We start from the raw sequence: 19,936 nt of genomic DNA, 5'->3' as shown, positions 1-19,936 counted from the left end.
TCCACATTCTGTTAGATTACCTTTCTTGGGAATAGGAACAAATATGGATCTCTTCTAGTCATTTGGCCAGGCAACTGTGCTCTGAATTTTCTGGCATAAACTGGTGAGCATGCTCAGGCCTGTATCTGTTTGTTGTAACATGTCATTTGTTATCCCAGCAATTCCTGGGGCCTTCTTTTTTGACCAAGGCCTTCAGTGCACCTTGAACTTCTTCCTTCATTGCTATTGGCTCTTGATCATACAGTACTTCCTGAAATATTTCAATGTTGACCATTTTTTTTGTATAGTATATCTTCTTTTGATATTTCCTAGTTCATTCAAGATTTTTCCCATAGCATTTCTTAGCATTGCAACTTGAGGCTTGAATTTGTTTTTCAGTTCTTTCAGCTTGAGAAATACTGAGCAGGTTCTTCCCATTTTATTCCCAAATTCTTGCTCTCCACATTCTGTTGAATATTTTGCTTTGTCTTCCCACGTTGTACTTTGAAATTGTCTGTTCATCTCTTTACCTCAGTATCTCTTCCCTTTGTTTTGGCTTCCAGATGCACTAGTGCAACTTTCAGAATCATTTCTGACATCAGTTTAGGTTTTTTCTTTCTCCTCCATGATGTCTCTGAAAACTCTATGAACAATAGAAGAACATAGGTAACTATAGTATTAATGGTAGTGCCCAGACTGAAAGTCAATAAAAGTGAGGGAAACAGCTGCTGACATTCTTTAATAATTAGAATGTGGAGTATATGAAGTGTTAATATAGGAAAACTAGAAGTTGTAAAAAAAATGGATTGGGGCACATTAACATCAACATTCTGGGAATTGGTGAAATAAGATGGACTGGAATTAACCACTTTCAATCAGACAACCTCATGATCTACTATGTCGAGAATGAAAAACTGAGCAAGAATGAGATTGCATTCAGAGTTAAAAAGACAACTAACTGCAAATTCTATCCTGAAATACACTGTTGTGAGCGATAGGATAACATCAATATACATACAAGACTTGTTAATACAACTATTATTTAATTATATGTATCAACATCTAAAAGCCAAAGAGAATGAGTTGACTGTTTTCATGAAAATTGACCAAACATACAGTCAATATGCATGAATGATAATTGGTGACTGGAAGGCAAAAGTTGGAAACAATAAAGAAGGAATGATAGTTGGAATGTATGAATTTTATGACAGAAATGAAGCCAGAAAATAGATGATTGAATTTTGTATATTCAATGATTTATTAATCATAAATACCCCCTGAAGAATTGCACAGGAATCAGATTGTCTACATATGGGGAAGGAATCATTGGAGAAGCTCAGTATTAGATTACCAATTACTCATTTGCAAGTTCAAATTGAGACTGAAGAAAAGTAAAGCAAGTCCATGAGAACCAAAATATTACATTGAGTCTATCTCCCTGAATTTAAAAATCAACTTAAGAATAGATTTGAGGCATTGAGCACCACATGATCAAAGACCAGATGAATTGTGCGATGCCATCAAGGCTTTCATCCATGAAGAGAGCAAAAGGTAGTATGTTTAGGAGGTACTCTTTTAGAAAAAAATAAAATAACTTGAACACCTGACAAAGTTAGTATTTTTTCCTCATACTTGAGTGATAATTTTGCTGGGTAGAAACCATTTTCCTCAAGATTTCCAAGGTTTATTTCAGTTGCTTTTAATGTTTAGTGTTTTTGTTGAGAAATCTGATGCTATTTAGATTTTTTTTTTCCTTTGTGATTGACCTAATTTTTTGTCTTCTCTAAAAGTTTATGGGAATTTCTTTTATTCTTGTGATTTTCCTATTTTATGTTGTTGTTCCTTGATATTGGCATGTTTTCATTAATTGTACAGGGTTTGTGGTAAGCCCTTTCAATTTAAGACTTCCTGTCCAAATTTTCTTTGATTATTTCCTTGATTTTTCCAGTTCTCTTTTTCTGGAATTTCTGTTGAGTGAATGTTGAATATCCTTGGTTTTATTTTCTTAATTTTATAGTTCATTTATTTCTGCCATTATAGTTTTGAGTTTGAGGAGTCCCACTAATGTTTGTGATCTGCGATTATTCCTTTTAATAGCATACTTTTTTTGTTTAATGAATTCAGTGTTTCTACATATTTATAAGTGATCTGTGGTGACTTAGTGGCTATAGAGTTGCATTGTCAACCCTAAGTTGGGCAGTTTGAATTCATCAACTGCTCAGAGGATTTATAATGTGATTTCTAACTTCTGAAAACCCACCGAAGGGTCAGCTATGAGTTGATTCCAACTACACAACAGGTTGTTGAGAGTTTTGACGTATTTATATAAGGACAGCAATAGTAGATTTACTTTGAAAAATAATTTTCTCCCCTATACAGTTTTGTCTTCAAAGTGGTTTTGTATTTTCATTTTGTCTTTAATTCATATTAGATTTTCTCCTTAAATATCTGGAAATTCGTTTCTATTAATTTATATTATTGTTGTTATTATGTGTTGTGCAGTTGAAAATGACTCATAGTTGATTCTCCAGCACGTTTTCAGAGGCAGATTAATTACAAGGGAGGAGGTTGCCCATTCTCCCACCAAGCACCTGGTGAATCTGAACTGTGTGCCTTTGGGATTGTAATGTAGCTTCTTTTCACTAGGTCACCAGAGCTCCCTATTAATTTTTCTTAGGTGTAGGCATTTAAAAACTATTGGGAAGTTCTCTGTGCATGAGTGAGTTATTTTATCATAGTCCTCATTGTAGGATGATTTGCCTCAAGTGGTTTTCTTGGGGAGAAGGTAGACAATTTGGGTCCATTCTCTTAATTTGGTTCATTTCCCCAATCTGCCACCTGTTCCATAAAGATCTGGCTGCCATTATTCTGATATTCTAGTATGTAAAGAAGTACGGTAGTGTCTAATTTGGTAGATAAATATTCAAGTAATCTCCTTCTTTTCAATATAGTACACTACACTAGACATTACTGGACCTTGGACCTGATGTCCTCTAGTCCAAGCATCCCCTGTAAACTTCCATTTTTCCAGGGTGTAAGGAGGGCAGCCACTCTCTCTTTTTTTTTTTAAATTTATACTGAGTTAATTTCTTTTATAACAGTTTAGTTATTATTAAAAATTTAACAAAATCCACCTTTTAAAGTATAAAATTAATTTCTATCAGTGCATTCAAACGCATGTGAAAACTTCACCACAGTCAATTTAAGAACATTTTATCATCCATAGAAGAAACTATATCATTTAGCAATCACCTCCTTCATTTCCTCCTGTACTCCCCAATCCTAGGCAACGTTTGTTTATTCTAGGTATTTCATATGTTGTTGTTCTGACTCATTGCAAACCTGTGAACGGATATGAACCTTACCCTCTCCTGCACTATCCTCGGGATCTCTGTCATGATCAAGTCCATTGTTGTAATCACAGTGTCAGTTCATCTCATTGACAGTCTTCTTCTCTTTTTCTGACCCTCCTCCTTTTCCAGTATGATGTCTCTCTTTAAAGATTGATTCCTTCTGAGCATATGCCCCAAATAAGTGAGACAAAGTTTTCACTATCCTTTGATCTAAGAAGCACTCTTATTGCATTGCTTCCAACACAGATTTGATTGTTCTCTTGGAATTCCATAGTATATTCAATTTTCTTCTCCAACACTTCATTACAAAGGCATTGTTTCTTCTTCTGCCATTCTTATTCATTGTTCAGTTTTCAGATGTGCAGGAAATAATTGACAATTGCAATTTTATCTGGGAGGAACCAATATGAGACTTTGTGTTTGGCTTCTTTCACTGAGATATTTTCAAGGTTCATCCATGTATCATAACCTCATCATTTGATACTTAGTTATCTTGTTTTCACCCTTTGTCTGTTGTAAATAGTGCTACTGTCAACATTCATATATAATTTTTTTGTTTGAATACCTGTGTGCAGTTTTGGGGTTTATACCTCGGAGTTAAATTTATGGGCCATATGGTAACTGTTTATTATTTTGAGGAACTGCCAAACTCATCCAGAATGATTATACCATTTCACATTCCCACTAGTGATGTATTTCTCTACACCCTTCCCAACATTTGTTCTTATTTTATTGCTTCTTCAATAGATTTTCAACAACCTCCTTTTTAGGAATTTTTCTTTCATCTTCAAATTTCATCTGCTATTTGGCTCTAATGTGCTTGCTCAGCCACTTACCATTTATCAATGTGATTTCCATTTTCCATTTTTTGTCAAAGTTTCTTATATTTATACTTTTTTGTTTTTCTTGTAAAAATATGTCTTTGCCATTATTTAAGAGGGTGTGAAGAGGGAGCAGAATTAATGTATGCATCAGCTCACCATCTTCTACTTTAACTTGTTAGTTCTTATTTGAATTAGATTGTAGATTGGATTTTACCTGTCTTCAGAGGAGGCTCTAGATCTTATACAGGAATAGCCCTCCCCTTTCCCTTTGTGTCTACAAATCCTTTATGAATATTTCTTCCTAACCAATCTCATTGTATCCTCATTTTGGACCCAATACTGTTCCCAGGACCCAATGCCATGACCCTTATATTTATAGTGACTGTGAGTCAATAACCTTGATGAAATATAGCACCAATTAAAAGGACTTTCTTTTTCTTGTGATACTAAAGGGGAAAAAAAATATAAAAACCAACCCTCCAAAACCAAAAGTTTCCTCAAACCTACTCTTATATACATTTATCTCAACCTATTTCCCTTTTGGGCCTTGGCCTAACTTTCAGACAAATTAGATAACTTTTTCATCACGTTAATGTATTGTCATTTCTTTTTTAACTTTTCAGCATTCCACATCAATATCAGTGCCTATATGAAAACATTTTTTTTTTTGCCCTTGGAAATGACCTTTTCTCCCAAGTTCATGCAATTGTGTTCACTGTGATTTTTCATATATGCTATGTGTATATAGAGATATATATATAAATATATATATATATATTCATCTATCATCTATCTATCTATCTATCTATCTATCTATCTATCTATCTATCTACCTACCTACCTACCTACATACTTCCTCTTATAGTTCTCCCCCCATAGAAATTAGCATTTTCTTTGAGATGTAAGAAAGAAACATGCCTTGGGTCTAACTGGCATCTTCAAGGCACACATCTTCCTTTAACTTTTTTTTATACTTTCTTTTAATAACAGGAATGTCAAAAGAAATTAAAGCACAGACTTGGTCTGGATTCCTATTTACTCAAACCAGTGCAACGCATCACTAAGTATCAGTTACTACTGAAGGTAATTATATGAATATTTGCTTCATTCCTTACTTCCCTCTTTGGGTTTGATGTGACAGAACTGTTGAGAAGGGAGTAGAAGTACTAGAAATAGGTAGGTGCTCTGACTGGGAAGCCTGGATTCCGTAATAGAATTCATTCCGTGTCCTGCTTTGAGTCACTGTGCCTTAGACATAGCTGCCAAGCTGAGACTGTCAGGAGCCTTTTTCACCTATTTAATTCTCTATACAAGTAATAGTTGTTTTGTGTATATATTTTCACTGGAGAACTTTCAATATTATTAAGATCTAAAGGCATAAACATTTCTAATGGCTTTTGAGGCTGGATTTTAGACAGGCCTTCTCAGTGAAAAATGAAAATGACACTCCCCCTGCTGAAAGTATTACTAAAATTTTGAAATGGATATATAAATAAAACATTATTTATTTGAAGTATACTTTCACAATGTTCTATGCTTTATGAATCATGGATAAAACAGACTGTTTTACGTGGAGAGCAGTTGTTGCCACTGAGTTGATCCTAACTCATGGTGACTTCATGTATGAGAGCAGACTTGAGATCCATAGAGGTTTTGGTGACTGAATTTTCAGAATTATATCACCAGACACTGAGATTTTGATTGAGTCAAACACCTTATGTGCTGCTTTCAAAGTGTTTTCCATTAAAAAAACTTTAGATGCTCTTTGCTTTACATTGTTCTATTTCCTTAGTTTAACAGTTATTATTAAATACAGTACTAATGTGACAAAGAACATATGAAGGAAAGGACAGGCAATTCTTGGTTTACAAATGCCAGACTTATGAACAACCAGGAGTCCTGTAAAACCTATTGACAGTAAAAAAAGTCGAAGTCCATACAATGGTTTCTAATAGCAAATTGGCACTACTTGGTAACATGTACCTAAACATTTTTACTACTGTAATGTTATGTTAAAGATGTTTTAGTGCATTTCTAATAGTTGAATTTTTTAATGTATAGAAAGTTACACGATATATCGTAATCAAAGACAAATGTGATTGATATTAGATCTGAACTGTACTTGCCTGATCCAAAAGGCCATCAGCTTCTTTGAGGATGAAAGAATGGACAGTCTCCTCTTACAGATATTTACAATCTTGGATACCCAACGGAGGGTCACTGAGTAGAACCCGTTGAGTGGCAGAGGGTCAGGTTGGGTTTGGTGACTGTGCCAAATTCAACTTAAAGACAGACTTAGAAAGCGATTCAAAATTCAACTTAAAGACAGACATACTAAAATAACTTGTTCCAAAGCTGGAAATTGCCTGTGTGCAAAAGAAGTGACATCTTTGTTAGTAAAAAATGGAATCATTTTCTCCAGCTATTAATATCTGCCTAATATTAAGTCTAATCCCAGGCTTCTAATTACAGGAGCTATTGAAATATAGTGGTGGCTGTAGAGGAACTGAGCAATTAAAGCAGGCACTTGACACAATACTGGAATTACTGAAGTCAGTTAATGATTCGATGCATCAGATTGCAATCACTGGCTTTGTGGTAAGTAGTTGCTCATGATCACTGGGGCTTGGGGATGCAGTGAGCATGTTAACATCCCTTTCTGCTCGACTGGAACTGATGGAGAAATAAGATGTTGTGAGAGGCAGAGAAATGGGACCAAGATATCCACATCATTACCACTGATGCTAAGTGGAGAATTGCCTGCAGATGTACATCCAAATGGATTCTCAACCTTCCAGTTGTCCGTAATGCCCACCTCTGAGTGCAAACCTGGAAACCCGTACTTGGAGGAATATTTGGAGATATTAAGGAGATAGACTTTTCTAGAATGGCTCCATTGCCTCATTGTTCAGATCTTCTTCCAGTCCATCTGGAAGAAAAGAACCAAATCTTCAGAGTTTGCAACTTTTAAACAGATTGCATTCACCTACTGGGGGAACTTGGACTGGTATGTGTTACTACAAGTCACAATGGAAGCAGAGATAAAGACTTCCACAAGGAGGCAGGAGATAAAGGAAACTAAGAAAAGAAGGAATAAATAATGCACATTGCATTGAAACAGATGAGGGAGAGACCTAGAACTGTTTAAAAGGAATATATGATTAGCTATTATTTTCATGACAAGAGTCCAGAATAAGAGATGCATAGAAAGTGGACTGGGGTCAGGGATTGTATAACAGTGAAAGAATTTTTTTTTCTTTTCAAAGAGAAAAGTGAACTGGGGAGGAGGGAGAGGTGGGCAGGGAGGAAAATGTGCAACAGTGAATGAATGGAAATCCAAAGTCTCTATAAACTTTCATTAAAATCTCAATTATAAGATTAGGTATCATTTGCATGACAACAAGAGGTGCATAGCAAAGTAGACTGGGTGGGAGGAAATTGTGCAACAATGAAAGAATTTTTTTTTCAAAGAGAAAAGTGAACTGGGGAGGGGGTAGAGAGGAAAATGTGCAACAATGAATGAACAACAATGACAACAACAAAAAAGAAGTGTCTCCTTTCTCCCAGCCACCACAGCAGTTTTGTACTTAAGGCAACACAGGGTGTGTTGTTGCCTAAAAAGTTATGATGAATATGTATTTTAATGGTTTCCTAAGTATTAACTATACTTTCCCCCCCTCTCATTTTTTAGAAGAGGAAGGAAATTACCTAATTATAGAAAAGATATATAGTGGTAGGTTGGGTGAAGGGAAAGATAATATAATGATTAAGTGGTTAAAAATCTATGTAATTCATGCTTCAGGGTTTTAGTGGCTCCAATATAACCCCACAATGTTGCTATCAAAGACTTGAATGTTGCCCTGCTTTGTACTAATGTCTTTGGTCTCCGTTCCAGGGAGACCTGAGCGACCTGGGCAAGATGATACTGCAGGGCCCATTCAGTGTGTGGACTTGCCACCGGAAAGGGACCACAAAAATGACGGATTTTGGTAGATTCAAGTCAACACAGCGACACATTTTCTTGTATGAAAAAGCCATTGTTTTTTGTAAAAGCTACACTGAAAGCGGAGACAGCTCTGACAGATATCCATCCTACAAATTTAAACACTGTTTGAAGGTAAGATAAGTTAAATTGCACAGCATGATATTAAGTTGTACACATTATGTAAATTATGTGTGTGCTCATGTGTGTGTACATTATATGTATGTGCTTACATATCATTTGTAACACAGAGTTTGCATAGTTTTCCATTCAAATGAAAGTTCCCTACTTTGGCTACCTGTTCTTTCATAGAAAGGAAACCTTATGTAGAAACTTGCTTGTAATGAGCGTAAGTGCAGAGTTTTGATTGGTCCCTTCCTTTCTTCCCTTACCCTAACTCCAGACCTGTCCTCAAGGGGGCGTCCTCCTGTGCTGCAGAGCACTTAAATACTAAGGCCTCTCTGAGGCTCCCCACCCCACTGTTTAACAATCTCTACAAATCATACTTGGTGGAGGTCTTGGAAGCAAGGAACACTGTTGGTGCAAGAGAGATAAGGAGAGGAAAAAGGTTTTGTTGGGTTCCCCCCCCCCATTCTCCATCTGCTTTGTCCTATCTGCCCCAAGTGCCCAACCCTTAGACATTACTTTCTTGTGTTTGATTACCAAAGCTGTGGTAATTTTTGTCATTTTGTGCTATTGATAATTTGGTATTTTAAAATGAGAGCAGTATTTATTGTTTATGGAAATCACCAGTGACCCAGTGACCCAGGCAAGTTTCACCATTTGACAAGAGGAATGTGCCTGTTTGCCTTGGTCTATAAGCAGCAAGGTCTTTTTTCCCTCCCTCTTTTTCCTTTATAGCTCATTCACTTTGTATTTCAATTGGAAAAGCAGTATAACTTCTGTTATAAAAAATTGGCAAAAAATGTTGTAAAAAATCACCCTCCATCTCCAGCTGCTACCATTTTGGTCATACTTGCCGTCACCGACATATTTGAGCACTGGTAACATTTTCAGCAGTAGTCAGGAAAGAGTCCCTAAGTGGTACAGACAGTCAAGGTGCTTAGCTGCTAACTGAAAGGTTAGAGGTTCAAGTTCATTGAACTGCTGAGAAGTCATCCACTGAGAAGTCCTGAGCACGCAGTTTTCCTCTGGCATACATGGGTTCACTGTGTGTTAAAATCGACTCCTTGACAACTGGTTCCAGTAATGAGGACAAGATATTTCATCCTGGAGGCATTTGTGTGAAGACAGTCCCAAATCCACAGGCCCCACCTAGGAATTCAAACTACAGGGGTTACCCTGAAAGCAGAGAGGGTACACTAGATATGAGAAGCATTTCAATAGGAAAATGAAATAGCCTAATGGACACTGGCAATAAATAATATATATTTGTGAGAACATTGCCAATTTAAGCCTTCTTTGGGTCTAAAGCAAACAAACAGCAACTGTACCAGTGTCGGTTGGGTCCCACTCATGGCTACTATTCTCTGGGTGTCTGAGGCTGTAAATCTTTCCAGGAAGGAACTGCTCATCTTTCTTCTAAGGAATGACTCAAACACCTGACCTTTTGGTTAGTAGCCCAACATGTTGTGCACTATACCACTCCTTATCCTTAGAAAGAAAAGATTAGTCCGTGATAGCGGCATGGTTTTGGCCCAGGGTTACTGGGAAAGCATAGATGCCACTGACTGAGGCAGATGCAATTTGAGAACATTGCTTTTACCTCATATGTACTCTTGCTGACCTGCCCGGAGAGTTCAGTATAAAATAGGAAACAACTGCTATTCAAAGTGTTGCTCCACAGTCTGAGTTATGAGATGCAAAGACTTAGCCTTCTCCAGGTGCTCTCTCCTTCTGAGCAAGAGCGGCCTATTGCCGTGACCCCATCATAACCTGTTACCCCATTGCACTCAATCATTTCCAACTCACAGGAATCCCACAGGACAGAGTAGAACTGCCTCATGAGGTTTTCTAGGCCACAGAACTTTACAGAAGCACAGGGCCTCACCTTTCCCCTGCTCGTGGGTTTAAACCACCAACCTTCCAGGTAGCAGCCAGATGCATAACCACTGCTCCATCAGGACTCCTGACCCTATCATACCAAGGTGGAATCTTGTATTTTTCTGACCATGTATTTTCTAATGACTATATGAGCTCTGGGGCCTAGTGGCGAGGAGTTGTGCTCCCTACCCAAAGGCATGCTGTTCGAATCCACCAGTTGCTCCACAGGAGAAAGAGGGGCAGTCTCCTCCTGTGATATTTACTGCCTCTAAAAACCCACTAGTGGTTCAGCTGAGTCAGTTCTGACTTAAAGAGTATCGAATATACCATGGACTGCTAAGAGAAGAAACAGTTTTGTCCTGGAGAGGGTGAAGCCAGGCTGCTCCTTGGAGGCAAGGATTCTGAATCTTCATCTGACATACTTTGGACATGTTGCAAGGAGGAGCCAGTGCTTGGAGAGGGACGTCATGCTTGGGAGGGTGGAGAAACAGTGCAAGAGAAGAAAACCCTTGATGAGATGGATAGATTCAGTGACTGGGGTAATCGGGATGGGTGTGTCAGAGGCAATGCGATTGTCACAGGACAGAGCAGGGTTTAGGGCTGTTGTACATAGGGTCGCTATGAGTCACAAACGACTCGACGGCACATAACAACAACATATTTAAAATTGGCAAAGAGAGGTCCTATAGTCACACTTAATCATATACCATGATTTGGGTTATCCAGATTCCTTTCTCATGCATTTATTGTCATCCATTTTTAAACAACCATGCAGGTGGTGCTATGTGCCAAGAACTGTTCTAAGTGTTTGCAAATACCAGTATTAATGCATTTAGTCATCATAACAACTTTCTATGAATTATACACACAAAAAAATTGATGCACAGAGAGGTAACTCACACCAAGTCATATTGGTAGTAAGTAGTAAAATGTACCTCTACTGAGATAATAATTTAGAAGATTGACCAATCTAGCAAATAATCCTTAAAATACCCGTTTAAATGAATTTTGGCCCGAATTTTCATGAAAAACCAAAACCAGACCTACTGCCATCCAGTCAATTACAACTCTTAGTGACCCCGTGGGTCAGAGTAGAGCTACCTCACCAGATTTCCAAGGCTGTCATCTTTACAAAAGCTGACTGTCACCTGAAGAGAAGCTAACAGGTCCAAACTGCCTGTCTTTAGTTAGCAACCAAGGGCCCTATGTCTCTTCACACTGAAGTTTAATGAATTTTTCTGTCCCTTGGCACCACAATGAGTTTTAGTTGTGTTTGGCTTGTTTATAACAGAAGTCAATTTTAGATGGGATAATTGGATGTGCAGGTTTAGAATATTTGTTTCTATCATTGGAATACACACTTAATTGTGCTCATATAAAACCTACATGTAGACCAAGAAGCAGTCTTTTGAACAGAACAAGAGAACATTGCAAAGTTTAAAATTAGGAAAGGTGTGCACCAAGGCTGTATCCTTTCCTCATATTTATTCAACCTGTATGCTTACCAAATCATTTGAGCAACTGGACAGAATGAAGAATGTGGCATCAGGATTGGAGGAAGACTCTTCAACAACCTGCCTTATCCAGACACTACAATCTTGCTTGTTGAAAGTAAAGAAGGCTTGAAACACTTGCTGCAGAAGATCAAAGACTTCAATATGGATTCATCTCAACATCAAGAAAATGAAAAAATCCTCACCGCTAGACAAATAGACAACATAATGACAAATGGAAAAAAAGGTTGAAGTTTTCAACAGTTTCATTTTACTTGGATCCACAATCAGCAGTGAAGAAATAAAAAGATATGTTGTTGTCACGTGCCATTGAGTCACCTGTGACTCATAGTGACCCTATGTGCAACAGCCCTAAACCCTACCCTAAACTGTGACCCTATCCTGTGCCCATCTCACTGTCTCTGACACACCTACCGCCATTATCCCAGTCACTGAATCAACCCACCTCTTTGAGGGTCTTCCTCTCTTGCGCTGTCCCTCCACCCTCCTAAGCATGGTATATTGTGTTGGGAAAGTCTACTGTCGAGGACCATCCCACTGTGCTAAAGAACAAGGATGTCAGTTTAAAGACTAAGGTATATTTGAGCCAAGCCATGATATTTTCAATTGCTTCCTATGCATCTATCTGAATGCTGGAAAAAAAACCAAGGAAGACTAAAGAAGTGATGCCTTTGAATTGTGATGTTAGAGAAGAGTATTGAATATACTATTAACTGTCAAAAGAACAAACGAACCTGTCTTGGACGAAGTGCAACCAAACGTCCTCTTCCATACTTAGGGTGTATTTTCAGGAGGAATCTTTTACTTTTTTTTTTTTTAAGAAAATGCCATGATTCTGGGAAAGGTAGAGGGTATGAGAAAGAGAGGATGATCTGCAAGGAGAAAGAGAGACTCTAACAATGTGCTTGTCATGTTGGAGATAGTGAGGGTAGAGCCAGATAGGACATGGTTCAGATCTGTTGTTCAAGGGGTTGCTATGAGTCATACTCGACTTGACGACACCTAACAACAACAGCAACAGAATGAAGCATGCCGTCTGAACTTCAAAATGCATTAAAGAAACAAAAATCCCCACTGCTGTTGAGTCAGTTGCAATTCATACCAACCTTCCACCAAGTTTCTGAAACGGTGAATCTTTACAGGAGGACAGTGCCCGTCTTTCTCCCACAGAGTTATAGCAGATTTGAATTGGAACCCTTTTGTTTGGTAGCCCAGTATGCTAGCAGGACTCTCTATAAAGTGAATAGTTCGAAGAGATCATGCAAATACTCTTGCCAATTACTAGTGATTTCATATTTGTTAAGTATAAACCAGATGTTTTGCCCAAGTGAACAGTTGTTTTCTTAGAGAATGATGAGATAAATTTATTTTATTTCCCAAATAAAAATTCTCATGAGAATGTTTACTTCTGTTTTATAGTTGGATAACATTGGACTCACTGAATACGTAAAGGGAAGTAATCGCAAGTTTGAAATCTGGTGCAATGCGAAGGAAGAAATCTATACTGTGCAGGTAGGCCATTTTCAATTTATTCTTAACATAACTTAATATACAAAAGTCTAAATTTGAAAGGAAAGATAATTTTGGCCCCAAGTTCCCATCCCTTACATGTAGGCTACTTAAATATTATTGGAGTATTGTAAATTGTGATATACCTAACCATATTTGTTTCAGTAGCTCATGCCTCTTTTTGCTGAAATAGAGGTATAGCTTTGATTGATGTTCTCTTGGGATGTACATTTTCTCAACTGGACTAGATTTATCAACTCTCGCTGATAGCATGGCTGGGGCTCCTCTGTTCCTATCAAGTTTCTAGGGTCAAAACAATTCGAAGAACCTCCTGTGGGTAGAATGTTAAGGGTTCGTGATGATAAGAGATGATTTTACTGTAACTATCAATCTGTTTACTGAAAGGGAGAGACATCAGAATCCGTCTGAGGATACCATCATTTCATCATTTCACGAAATCTTTGCATGACTTGTGACAACTGAATATACTGTTGTCTGTTAAAAATGCTCGTTGTTTTTTTCTTGTTTGTTTAATTATGTTCTTGAATTCAATTAATAAACATGTGTTTTCATAGTTTAGTTTAGGTATATTATGAACAAACTTCCAATGTAAGCAATGTGAGAATATGTTAGGGAGTTTTCACTCTGTATTCTGTAACTAAAAGAAGTATGTAATAGATTATCTTTCCATGAATAGTGGCATTTATGTGGGGTTTTTTTTTTAACCAAAAAATTACATTATATCTTGCATTTTCTCAATTATTTTATTCCACCATTTAAAGGTCATTTCAAGATGCCTGTGTTTCATCTAAATCTCTTATTCATTACATAGAAGTTTTAAGAGTCAAAATTAGAACTCTCAAGCTGGGTTTAGAAGAGGTCATGGTATCAGGGATACCATTGCTAATGTCAGATTGATTCTGACTGAAAGCAGAGAATATCAGTAGAATGTCTATTTGTGCTTTATTGGCTTTGCAAAGTCATTGGACTATGTGGATTATAACAAACTGTGGTTAAGGTTGAGGAGAATGAGAATCCCAGAATACTTGTATGCTCATTAAAAACCTATATGTAAACCAAGGAGCTGTTGTTCAAACACAGCAGGGAATGCTGCATGATTTAAAATCAAGGAAGATGTGCATTAGGGCCATGTCCTTTCTCCGTACCTATTTAGTCTGTATGTTGAATAAAATAGCTTGAAAATCTGGACTCTATGAAGAATGTAGCATCAGGATTGGATGAGGACTCATCAACAACCTGTTCCATGCAGATGACACAACCTTACTTGCTAAAAGTGAGGAAGACTTGAAACACTTGCTTCAGAAGATAAAAAAAACAAAGCAAACCAGCCAACAACAGACCTATAGCTTTCAATATGTATTACATCTCAACATAAAGAAGACAAGAATCCTTACGACTGGACCAATATGCAACATCATGATGGAGAAAAGACTGAAATTTCCAATGACTTCATCTTACTTGGATCCACAATCAATACCCTTGGTAAAGCAATCAACAGATATGTTGCATAGGGTTAAGTCTGCTGTTAGTGCTCTCTCTAAAATATTGAGGAGCGAGGATATCAGTTTGAAGACTGAGGTGTGTCTAATTCAGGCCATGGCCTTTTCAATGATTTGCCATGAATCGGTGAGCTGGAAAATGAATAAAGATGACAGAGAATTGATGCCTGCCAAAAGAACAAAGTGGAGAAAGTGTATCCAGAGGCAACATTGTCAAAGCTTTGTCTCATATACTTTGAGCATGTTGTGAGGAGGGACCATTACTTGGAAAGGGAAGTCATACTTGGAGAGGTAGAGGGTTAATGAAGAGAAGAAAACCTTTAACGAGGTAGATTGACACAGTAACTGAAGCAATGGACTCAAGTATGTCAGAGATGATGAGGATGGCACAGATAGGGCAAGGTTCAGATCTGTTGTTAACAAGATTGCCGAGTTGTACTTGACTCAGCGGCATCTGACAGCAACAACATGGTGTGGTAAGGAGTATATTGTGTTTAACAGACTTAATGACAATATTTTTCATAAAGCATCTTCTTAAAAAGTGTTATTTTCCTTCTTTTTAAATCTTTAGGCACCAACTTTAAATGTGAAGACATCATGGTTAAGAGAAATAAGAAATATTCTGTTGAAGAATCATGAATTTATGACAGGTAATTTCAAATATGTACTGTTCAGAACAAGAAGAACAGTAATAGAACACTGGCTCAAATTTTACGGTAATCTTTACAGAGAATGGGGCTGATTTGTACAGGCAGTTCCCTGGTTACAAATGAGACCCATTCTTAGCTGTGTGTTTAAGCCTTTAGGTGGAATTGGTGCACACAGTTCTTACTTGTTTTGTCATATTGTGTGTAATATACAGGGCTACTAACGAAAAGATGGAGCTTTGGTGCCTTAGAGGGTAAGGAGTTGCACTACCAACCCAAAGACACACAGATCTAATCCACTAGCTGCTCTGTGGGAGAAAGATGGACAATCTCTTCCTGTGAGATTAGAGCCTCTGAAACCCCCCTGGAGGATCCACTATGAGTTGGTTCTGATTCGATGGCACATGACAGCAACAATAACAACAAACCAAAAGATTGGCACTTCAAATCCACCATTTGCTCCCCAGGAGAAAGATGAGGCCATTTCCTCCTATAAAGATTGACAGTCTCAGAAACCAAAGAAAGCCACCATGAGTGGGAACCACTTGACAGCCGTGGCTTTGTTTTGGTTTTGTGTTAGTACAAGGACAGGCTCAAAGCCTTTTCAGTGCTTTCAAAGTGGCCCATGCAACAAGTGAAGGTGATTGTGGTGAAGAGTTTGTTGTGAGTAGAGGTTGGTTCAGTCTTTTCCAATTTACATAACAGTGAAAAGCACTTTGGAATTGTAAAAGGGAGGTTAGAAACCAGTGACTGCCTGTACTTTGTAATAAAGTTTTATTAATTAGTAGTGAGATCAAGATTCAGGAGGTTATTTAAATGAATTTATATTTAAAGTCAAAAAAGAGTGGTGAAGCAATGAAACAAATTGACTACGTTACTTTTTTAATTTTTATTGTATTATTTTTACATGTACCATCAAATCAGATCTGACTGATACAGGAGGAGATTGTTCCCTCCTTCTCCAGCAGAGCATCTGGTGGATTTGAACTGCATACCTCTGGAATTGCAGTGCAGCGTCTTGCCACTAGGCCACCAGAGCTCCCTTGAATACATTACTTTTACGTCCTTCTAATGCTACAACTCTTCTCAAACTATCTGTAAATCCTTGCTCAGCAGCTCAAGTTCTTGTCCTAAACATGTACTTCTTAACTCAAATATTGTATGATTCAGATCTCTCCCAAATTCTACATTCAAACTGACCTTCTCATTGGTTATTTAAAGTCAAGGAAAGTTTGTCTTTAATAGAGATCAAAGTGTATGTGTTATTGACCTTCAGAGAAGTATTTAGAGTGGTTTCTGAGTAACAATTAGATCTGTTTCATTTCACAGTTAAAAAACAAGAGCAACTGCCTCAGCCACCTAACTGGGACCCATTTTCTTTTCAGAAGAGTGACAAGTAAGTGTTTTTCTCTAAGTGGGTATCACTTCTTAATCCTCTGTTTTGTGTATGGAACAAGAAATAACGTAATTGAAGGGTCTCTGACAAACATCACTCACCATTTTAGCAGTAACTCCTCAAATTCTATAAAAACATGTTTCTCAATTCTAGCCTTGAACTTGGAGCTTGATGGACCATAACAATTTTCCCTTGGAAGCCTGATGCTCCCTTATTTTTATGCCTTTCCAATTTCAGAAAGCAGCAGCGACGTTTTCTAAGCAGTGGATGTGAATATACTGGCGCTCTGGCGGGCGTTTGTGAAGCAGCCATGCCCGTTAAGGTTGAAGAAGACACAGGTAGGTGTACTGGTCATCTGCAAGTGACATTTATGGTGTGTAAGTTTCCATCTTCCATTGCTAATTTAGAAAAGCTACCTGCCTTTTAAAAGGAAAAAAACAACAGGGTTAACCCATTTCTGAAAGCATTTTATGACTTACATGTGAAAGATGCTCTAATGGGCAATGTGAAGCCATGGTTGCCAACGTGGTGTCCTTGGAACACAGCAGCATCACTTAGAAGCTTGTTTGTAAGACACAATTTCATATCAGAAAAAAATTCTATATATAAATTAAGTACTTCCTATACACAGAGGTCTTTGGAGACTTACAGGGATGCATGTGCAACCTGTGGTCTCTACCCAATTGTTGTTAGATTCCGTTGAGTTGAGAACGATTCATAGCTACCCTATGAACAAAAGATCTAAACGCTATTCTGTCCTGTGCCATCCTCACACTTCCAGACACACAAGAGTCAATTGCAGCAGTCACTGTGTCAATCCACCTGGCTGAGGGTCTTTCTCTCCTTTGCCGACCCTCCACCCTTCCCAGCATCATGTCTTCCTCCAAGGAATATCTCCTCCAAAGTATGTGAGGTGAAGCCTCATTATTCTTGCCTCTAAAGAGCACTTAAGCTGCACCCTCTCCAAGACATATCTGTATATTCTCTTGGCCGTCCATGGGATGTTCAATGCTCTTCTCCAACACCACAGCTCACAGGCGTCAATTCTTTTTCTGTCATCCTTATTTATCATCCAGCTTTCAGATGCATAGTAAGTAATCGGAAAGATCATGGCCTGAATCAGAAGTGCCTTAGTCAGAACTGAAACAAGTAAAAAAAATAATTATAATACCAGAAACAATGTAATAACTGATATGACTAGCCTCAGTCAAAATGCAATAGGAAGAATATTTTGAAGAACAGAAGAGAACTATATGGTCTCCAACATGTCACTTAGGTTATAGTTTAACAATTCTCCCAAACTTTAAAAAATTTATATTGATTTGCATACAAAATTTATATATATAGTGTTTTATCCATGTACAATATGTTTCACACAGTCATTTATTAACATTGTGTTTCATATACATTGTGTTTTATTAAAGCAGTCACCATTGATAGATGCCTACCATTACTCTTTCCTTTCAGGTCCCCATTGGATACTTCTCAATTCCTTCACCCCCTCCCTCCACCCACCAAATTCTGCAATCCCAGTCATGTATCCCTTTCCCACCCTAAGCCCTCCTTCTCCCTTCCCTTCACTTTTTGGACTTTTATACACTTCTTATTAGTTATCATTCTATTTTTACCATAATGGTCTAATGCAGTTTTTGTCCTTATGAGACTGAGTTATTTCACTCAGCATAATGCTCTCTAGCCGCTCTCCCATGGTTTTCTTTTTTTTTTTTTACTTTTATCTTATACTGATTTCCTTACAAACTCTATATACATTGTGTTTCATACTATCCTTCATTCACATTGTGTTTCATACAATAATTTTTATTCACTATATTTTATAAACTTAATCAACACTGAAATATGCCCACCATTGCTCCATCTTTCCAGATCCCTGCCAGATGTTTTCCATTTTCCTCTACCCACCCCTCCCTCGACCCATCAAATTGTGTGACCCTATAGTTTCCCCCCATCCATCCTCAACTCTCTGCTCCTACTCTCCCCGCCCTTGGATCCTCACCCATGTTTTATTAGTTATCTTTCTACAATAATGGTCATATACAGTATTTGTCCTTATGGGACTGATGCTCTCTGATTCCTCCCAAGTTATGTAGTAATTTTCGAAATCATTTCTCCTTAGTGCTGCATAGTATCCCTTTGTGTGAAAATACCACACCTTCTCAATCCATTGACTGTGGTTGGACATTTGGGCTGTTTTCATATTCTTGTGATGGTGAATAACACTGCTATAAACATTGGTGTGCAACTATACATTTGTGTCTCAGTCCTAATTTTCTCAGGATATATTCCAAGCTGTGGAATAGCTATGTCATATGAAATTTCTATATTCAACTTTTTGAGGAAATGCCAAACTTACTTCCAGAGTGGGTGTACCATTTTACAATCCCACTAAAAGTTTAAGAAAGTTCCTATCTCTCCACATTCTCTCCGACATTTATTGTATGTTGTCCTATTAAACTTTGCCACTGCTGCTGAGGTGAGATGCTATCTTACTGTGCTTTTGATTTGCATCTCTCTTATTGCCAGTGATTTCGAGAATTTCTTCATGTGTCAGTTGGCTAACTGAATATCCTCCTCTGTGAAAAGTTTTTCCATGTCTTTTGACCATTTTATAATTCTGTTATCAATCTTTTTCTTGTGGAGGCCCTCTAGGATTCTGTAACTTTTGTTTTGAGACCCTTGTCTGAAATGGCATTGACAAATGTTTTTTCCAATCAGTAGGTTTTCTTTTCACCCTGTTGTAGAAAGTTTTTGATGTGCACAAGGTTTTAATCTTTAGAAGGTCCCATTCATCAATTTTCTCCTCTCCAGATTGTGTATTTTTGGCTGTATTTGTCAGTCTCTTTATATAGACCAGACCTTCTAAACTTGATCCTATTTTGTCTGTTATGATCTTTATGGTTTTGGGTTTTACCCCTAGGTTTCTGATCCATCTAGAGTTGTTTTTATGCATAGGGAAAAGGTGTGCATCCTGCTTCCGCTTTCTACAGGTTGTAGTCCAGTTTTGCCAGAACCATTTGTTGAAGATGCTGTTATTTCCCCATTTGATAGGTTTTGTTTCCTTGTCACATTAAATTTGCCAATTGCATTTTCTATCTCTTTAAAAAAGGAATTTATTGTCTGTATTGGGATTGTATTAAATATGTAGATTCCTTTTCATAGGATTGTCATTTTCATTATGTTGAGTCTTCTT

At 37.6% G+C, this 19,936-nt stretch overlaps 1 protein-coding gene across 1 annotated transcript in view; it reads left to right on the top strand.

Moving 5' to 3' along the window:
- The window catches only part of MCF2 (MCF.2 cell line derived transforming sequence), a 77,940-nt gene that overhangs the window by 52,824 nt on the left and 5,180 nt on the right, over positions 1 to 19,936 (top strand). The window contains exons 20-26 of the mRNA XM_006881897.1: positions 5,147 to 5,239; positions 6,629 to 6,754; positions 8,052 to 8,273; positions 13,076 to 13,168; positions 15,257 to 15,335; positions 16,662 to 16,728; positions 16,966 to 17,066. Coding sequence (XP_006881959.1) covers positions 5,147 to 5,239; positions 6,629 to 6,754; positions 8,052 to 8,273; positions 13,076 to 13,168; positions 15,257 to 15,335; positions 16,662 to 16,728; positions 16,966 to 17,066 — 781 coding nt within the window. The remainder of the gene's footprint in view (positions 1 to 5,146; positions 5,240 to 6,628; positions 6,755 to 8,051; positions 8,274 to 13,075; positions 13,169 to 15,256; positions 15,336 to 16,661; positions 16,729 to 16,965; positions 17,067 to 19,936) is intronic.

The sequence above is a fragment of the Elephantulus edwardii genome, unplaced genomic scaffold, assembly GCF_000299155.1.
Source record: "Elephantulus edwardii isolate Elephantulus edwardi_28Jun2011 unplaced genomic scaffold, EleEdw1.0 scaffold00016, whole genome shotgun sequence".
Classification (NCBI taxonomy): domain Eukaryota; kingdom Metazoa; phylum Chordata; class Mammalia; order Macroscelidea; family Macroscelididae; genus Elephantulus; species Elephantulus edwardii.
The sequence above is the reverse complement of the archived record's forward strand: the minus strand, read 5'-3'. Positions and strand labels throughout refer to the sequence as shown.